General features: G+C 41.5%; 3 protein-coding genes across 3 annotated transcripts; 1 reads left to right on the top strand and 2 right to left on the bottom strand.

The window, feature by feature from the left end:
- Positions 1-205: 205 nt before the first annotated feature.
- Positions 206-714, top strand: LOC148581796 (uncharacterized). The gene is made up of 2 exons (XM_088501829.1): positions 206-295; positions 373-714. Exons 1-2 carry the CDS (start codon positions 206-208, stop codon positions 712-714), a joined length of 432 nt encoding a protein of 143 aa, XP_088357955.1.
- Positions 715-1661: 947 nt separating this feature from the next.
- LOC148581795 (uncharacterized) lies at positions 1662-4490 on the bottom strand. Its single transcript, XM_088493828.1, has 4 exons — positions 4025-4490; positions 3555-3703; positions 3141-3431; positions 1662-2318 (listed from the first exon to the last, which is right to left on the bottom strand). The coding sequence occupies exons 1-4, from the start codon at positions 4488-4490 to the stop codon at positions 1662-1664; spliced, it is 1563 nt and encodes a 520-aa protein (XP_088349954.1).
- A 42-nt stretch (positions 4491-4532) lies between these two features.
- Positions 4533-5494, bottom strand: LOC148581794 (uncharacterized). The gene is made up of 2 exons (XM_088493825.1): positions 5174-5494; positions 4533-5030 (listed from the first exon to the last, which is right to left on the bottom strand). Exons 1-2 carry the CDS (start codon positions 5492-5494, stop codon positions 4533-4535), a joined length of 819 nt encoding a protein of 272 aa, XP_088349951.1.
- Positions 5495-5810: the final 316 nt, after the last annotated feature.

Here is a 5810-nt window from a genome sequence, read left to right as displayed (position 1 = left end):
GGTTGATCAGCCAAAGCCAAGGAGGAGAAAGGTCGTTCTTAAGAAAAGAAAGAGTGACGTGGTGGACTTGTCCGACGTTTCTGATGATGAAAGAGATGAGGTGCCGATTGAAGAAGTTCATAAGTTTTTTGACAATCAAAAGAGGTTACATGGTATCGCTGATCAAACTGATTCTTCGTCTTTATGGGGGAGGGATTACCCATACATGGTTGTCGCTGATGAGTGTTGTCAATTGTCGGCGGATATGAATCTGGCCGACGAGGTTGTTGATGTTGCTACTGACCATTATATGCAGGTAATTTTATTTTGTGAGTATTGGTTTTTATTTTCCTGTTTTGTGGAATACATGTGTGATAGTGTATATTATTGCAGGTGGTGGGGCTTCGGTTGGCGAGTTTAGGTCGTAGCCGTGAAAAGATACATCGGAAGGTTGTTGAGAAAAAGGAGGATCCGAGTTTGAGGGAGGAGTTGGCTTTAAAGAGTGCTAGAATTTCAGAGCTTGAGGTGAAGTTAGCTGATGTTGAAAAGCATTTGAAAGAGGTGAAAGATAGCTATGCCAAGGATGTTGAGGATTTAAAAAAGAAAAACTTTGATTTGTCTGCTCTGAGTACCCGTATGATTGAGGTAACTGCTCAATTGAAGGAGGTAGAGAAAAACAAGCAAGGAGAAATTCTCGATTCCTTCATTGAAGGATTTGAGAGAGCTTCCATTTAGACGAAATTCTTGGCTCCTGAGGTGGATTTTTCACAGATGGATCCAGGGAAGTTAGTGCAGGACGGGGTTATAGTGGAATATGATGGTGCTGTTGAGCAGGGAGATGAAAATGTTGAATAGGTTTCTGTCTGATTGTGTTGTGTTTTTGGGCATTTTATTTTGTTGGTAAACTATTTTGCTCCTGGGTTGAGCTTATGTTTGTAACTTTATTTTGTTACTGGTTTTTTAGGGGAAGCAATTTATGATGCTTCTGGTTGCATGATGTTGTGCATGTGTTGATTAATAGAGAGTATAATTATATTGATTTGGTAGTTTGATATGATGAGTGAGTGTTATCTGATTGTGAGTGTGGCTTGGAGCCAAATTGATTGATCGGTTTTTGTGAAACCAGGTTGTTTTGATTTGGGTAAAACATACCATAGTGTTGGGTAAGTTTGATTGGTGAAGTTCCATTATTTTGATGGAGATTGGTTTATGTTTAATGTTCAGTTGAGGCTGAGAAATCCGATTTTAGCGGAATGCCGAATAATCGGTTTGTTTGATTGATAATAGTCGGCTGTATTTTTGATAAATTTTGAATAGTCGGTTTACGAGTAATGATTGGCAATCTGTTTGACTGATGAATTCTGAATAGTAGGATTCCGGGGAAGATAGGTTTCCCAAATTGTCAGATTCGGAGTAAGATCAACTATATGTTTGAATGATAGATTCTGAATGGTCGGATTTGAGTATAGATCGGCGGGACAAATTTTATAAGTTTATAAATAATGGAGAAATGTGAAATGCTAAAATAGTGATGATTTGATGAAATCAGAATTTTATTTATTGGAAGACCTTTGATTTCAAAGGCGCAGGTAGGCAAGTCTCGTTAAAACCTCTCCAAGCAAAATCCATTTTTGGGAAAAATCTTGGTAGTAAGAAAAAGAGTACTTGTTTGTCCCTGACTTTTAACTATAATATAACTTTAAAGATGATACATTCCAAGTGTTAGGCAAATCGTTACCATATAAGGTTTGTAATCGGTAAGCTCCGTTGCCGATGACTTCTATTATCCAGAGAAGACCTTCCCAATTAGCTGCTAGCTTGCCATGGTTTCTTGGCTTTCTGGCTTGTTCTGTTTTTTTTAGCACCAAGTCGTTTACTTGAAAGGACCTTGGGTGTAGTTTCTGATTATAGCGCCAAGCTATATGCTGTTGCATAGCTCGGTGTGTGATTGCTGCTGATGCTCTGACTTCTTCGACGAGGTCCAGGTCTGTTTGCCGAGTTCTGTGTGCTGTTGTGTGGTCGGCCAATTGAGTTCGTAATGAGGCTTGGGATATCTCCACTGGTATCATAGCGTCGGAGCTATATACCAGGAGAAATGGTGTTTCCTTTGTTGTTGAGTGGATCGTGGTATTGTATCCCCATATGATTTCTGGTATAAGCTCGGCCCAGAGGCCTTTTGCGTCCTCCAGTTTCTTTCTTAGAGAATGGAGTATTACTTTATTTGCAGCTTCTGCTAACCCGTTTGTCTGTGGGTGCTCTACTGATGAGAAATGATATTTGATTTTCAAGTCCTGCAAAAAGGATGTGAACTTATGATCGGCAAACTGGCGATCAATTATCTGTGATAATGTGCCGAGGTATGCCGAATCGACAAATAATATATTTCCATACAAAAGAAAGCATTTGTTGTGAGGTAATCTTGGCTAGAGGCTGGACCTCTATCCATTTTGAAAATAATCAATTCCTACAACCAGGAATTTTACCTGACCTGCTGCTGTCGGGAAAGGGCCTAGGATATCTATACCCCATTGGTTGAAGGGCCAAGTGACCTCCGAGTTATGCAATAATTCGGCCGACAAGTGTGTTATCGGGCTCTGTCTTTGGCAGTTATCACAGTGTCTGACCTTTGTTTTGCAGTCTTTTTGTAATATCGGCCAGTAGAAGCCATCACGCAGGATCTTTGAACAGAGGCTTCGGGCACCAAGGTGTGTTCCACAGATGCCTTTGTGTGCTTCGGATAATGTAATATCAGCTTCGGACATGTTAAGGCATTTGAGCAGAGGACGAGCGAAACCTCGTCTGTACAGGCAGTTGTCAAATATTGTAAAAAACGAAGCTTGTCGGCGAAAATGCCAGAGATTTTTAATAGTATCTGGCAATGCTCTAGTTCTGAGATAAGTTATGTAAGGTGTTCTCCAATTAGTATCCTGTGTAACACTTAAAATTTCTGTGAGTTTAATGCTTGGTTTAAGTAATGTTGATTGATAAAGAGATGACCTATTTGGTTGAGTACTGGCGAGTTTAGACAGGATGTCAGCTCGGCCATTACTCTCCCGAGGTATATGCTGTATGTCGTATTTAGAAAATTTTAAAAGTAAATTTTGGACGATTTCAAGGTATTTAGATAGCTTAGGATCTTTTACTTGGTATAGGTTGTTTACCTGCTGTACAATGAGTAAGGAGTCGCAGTATACCTTAAGTTTGGTGATGTGTAGGTCGGCAACAAGTCTAAGGCCGGCAATGAGGACTTCGTATTCACTTTGATTGTTACTTGCTTTAAAAGAAAAGTGGAGAGAATGTTTGATGATATTACCATGGCTATCATGAAGTATGATTCCTGCTCTACATCCTTGTGGGTTGGAAGATCCATCGACGTACAAAGACCATTTGACATAATCTTCGGCTGTGTCTGGTACTGAGAACTCGGCGATGAAGTCGGCCAAGAACTGGGACTTCATAGATGATCAGACCTGGTATATGATATCAAATTCCGAAAGTTCTACCGACCATTTTACTAGTCGGCCAGCCAGTTCTGGTTTCTGAAGGACTTGTCACAAAGGTTGATCTGTCCGAACATGGATGACATGACTCTGGAAGTACGGCCGTAATCTTCTGGCTGAGAAAACAAGAGCTAAAGCCAGCTTCTCAATGCTCGGATAGCGAAGTTTGGCATTCTGTAGTGTTTTGCTAATGAAATAGATCGGCAACTGCTGCTTATGCCTTTCTGTAATAAGAGCAGAGTTTATAGCCCAGTTAGTGACAGATAAATATAAGAATAATGGTTCCCCTTGAATGGAGGTTTATAAGATTGGTGGTTTTGAAAGAGTTTCTTTGATTGTTGTGAATGCTTGTTCACATTCATCAGTCCATTGGAAAGCCTTTTTCTTTTTCAAAGTTTGGAAAAAACATAAAGACTTAGAAGCTAGGCAAGGTAAGAATCTAGAAAGTGCAGCAAGTCTCCCTGTCAATCGTTGGACTTCTTTGATAGTTTGTGGGCTTGTCATATTCAAGACAGCTTGGCACTTTTCTGGATTCGCTTTAATACCTCGGCTAGTGAGCATGAAGCCGAGGAATTTGCCACTTTGTACACCAAATGCGCACTTCTCGGGGTTTAATCGCATGATGTATTTTCTGATTTGACCGAAGATCTCGGCGAGGTCATCTAGGTGGTTGTTGCCGATTTTTGTTTTGGTGATCATATCGTCAACGTAGACCTCAATGTTTCTGCCGAGTTGTTTGGCGAACACTCTGTCCATTAGGCATTGATATGTTGCACCTGCATTCTTAAGGCCAAACAGCATGACTTTATAACAATAGTTTCCATATTCAGTAATAAAGGCTGTCTTACTTTGATTGGATGGATGCATTTGGATCTGGTTATAGTTAGAGTATGCATCCATAAAGCTAAGTTTTTCATAACCAGAGGCATTATCAACTAAGCAATCAATGGATGGTAAGGGATAGGAGTCTTTTGGGCATGCTTTGTTGAGATCGGTGAAATCAACACACATGCGCTATTTACCGTTATATTTTTTCACCATGATGACATTCGCCTACCATGTTGTGAATCTAATTTCCTGAATGAAACCAGCGTTGATGAGCTTCTTGGTTTCTTCCAGAGAAGCTTGTTTGCGGTCTTGGCTGAGGTTTCGCTTTTTCTGTGCTACAGGTTGTACAGACGGGTCTAATGCCAGCTTGTGGGATATGATGCATGGGTCGATGCCTGGAATATCAGCTGGGGTCCAAGCAAACAAGTCGGCATTTTGATGTAGAAATGCTCGGAATAAGGCCTTCTCTTCTGAGCTTAATGTGGATCTGACGTAAGTAAACTTGTTCGAGCTATCTGCAAAATAGATTTTATGCAAGTCTTCTATTGGGGTTGGTCGTTCAAGGGTTCCTTCCCTGGGATCAAGGTCGGCCAGGGCTGGCAGGTCGTCTTGAGTGCCAATGTTGTGCACATGAGCCTGTGTATTTTGGTTAGGTCTTTTAAAACTGTTGTAGCATTCTCTGGCTTCTCGGGCATCACTGTGAATAGTTGCAGTTGTATTATCCTACAAAGGGAACTTAACACAGAGATGAATTGTGGAGACAATGTCGCCGAGCCTATTTAAGAATGGTCGGCCAAGTATTAAATTGTAAGGACTAAAACAGTCAACAAATAAATACTGAATATCTTAGGTTTTGATAAGGGAACCTCACCGAGTGTGGTTTGTAACCACACAGAGCCCATAACCGGGACTCTCTCATCTGAGAAACTGACCAGGTCTCCAGTGGATGGTTGGAGGATGTTGCTGCTCAGTTTCATCTTCTGAAATGTGGAGTAAAAGAGAACATCGGCACTACTTCCAGGGTCCAGTAAAACCTTTTTGAGTAGGAGATCTCCGAGCTGCAAAGAAATCACAACCGGGTCGTCTAGATTTGTTACGTTGGTGTTAAGGTCGGACGTCTGGAATGTTATCTGAGGAAAATGTGGATGTGTCTGCTTTTGATGTTGATCGGCGTCTATGGAGAGCATAGCTCGGTAAGACCGGTTTCTTGCCGAGCTTGTGGCTCATTTACCTACAAAACCTCCGGAGATACAGTTAATAACACGTCTTGGTTAGCCGGGAAGATTGGTGTTCGGTCTATCCTTATCTTGGCCCTGCTGTGTTGCCGAACTTTGGTCACCAGTGGGAGGTGGGCGTCATTGTTTGTGGCCGCCGATATACTTATCGAGGTGACCTTGCCAAGCTAACTGCTCTAGAAGGTCTTTGGCGATGACACACTCGTCAGTGGCGTGTCCGTGCTTTTGATGAAAAGAGCAGCATTTCGATCTGTCTGCGCCTTTTGAA

This window comes from Arachis ipaensis, chromosome B10 (genome assembly GCF_059453495.1).
Source record: "Arachis ipaensis isolate K30076 ecotype BB chromosome B10, ASM5945349v1, whole genome shotgun sequence".
NCBI classification, from domain to species: domain Eukaryota; kingdom Viridiplantae; phylum Streptophyta; class Magnoliopsida; order Fabales; family Fabaceae; genus Arachis; species Arachis ipaensis.
The sequence above is the reverse complement of the archived record's forward strand: the minus strand, read 5'-3'. Positions and strand labels throughout refer to the sequence as shown.

Bases quoted from the DNA above. Each gene is read 5' to 3' on its own strand.
- LOC148581796 (XM_088501829.1), top strand. From the start codon at position 206: ATGGTTGTCGCTGATGAGTGTTGTCAATTGTCGGCGGATATGAATCTG. The intron at 296-372 runs GTAATTTTATTT...ATATTATTGCAG, and splicing joins CTACTGACCATTATATGCAG to GTGGTGGGGCTTCGGTTGGC.
- LOC148581795 (XM_088493828.1), bottom strand. From the start codon at position 4,490: ATGTGTGTTGATTTCACCGATCTCAACAAAGCATGCCCAAAAGACTCC. The intron at 3,432-3,554 runs GTTCGGACAGAT...TCATCTATGAAG, and splicing joins TCCAGAGTCATGTCATCCAT to TCCCAGTTCTTGGCCGACTT. The intron at 2,319-3,140 runs GTAAACAACCTA...ACATTATCACAG, and splicing joins CCTTACTCATTGTACAGCAG to ATAATTGATCGCCAGTTTGC.
- LOC148581794 (XM_088493825.1), bottom strand. From the start codon at position 5,494: ATGCTCTCCATAGACGCCGATCAACATCAAAAGCAGACACATCCACAT. The intron at 5,031-5,173 runs GTTCCCTTATCA...TTCCCTTTGTAG, and splicing joins TACAAACCACACTCGGTGAG to GATAATACAACTGCAACTAT.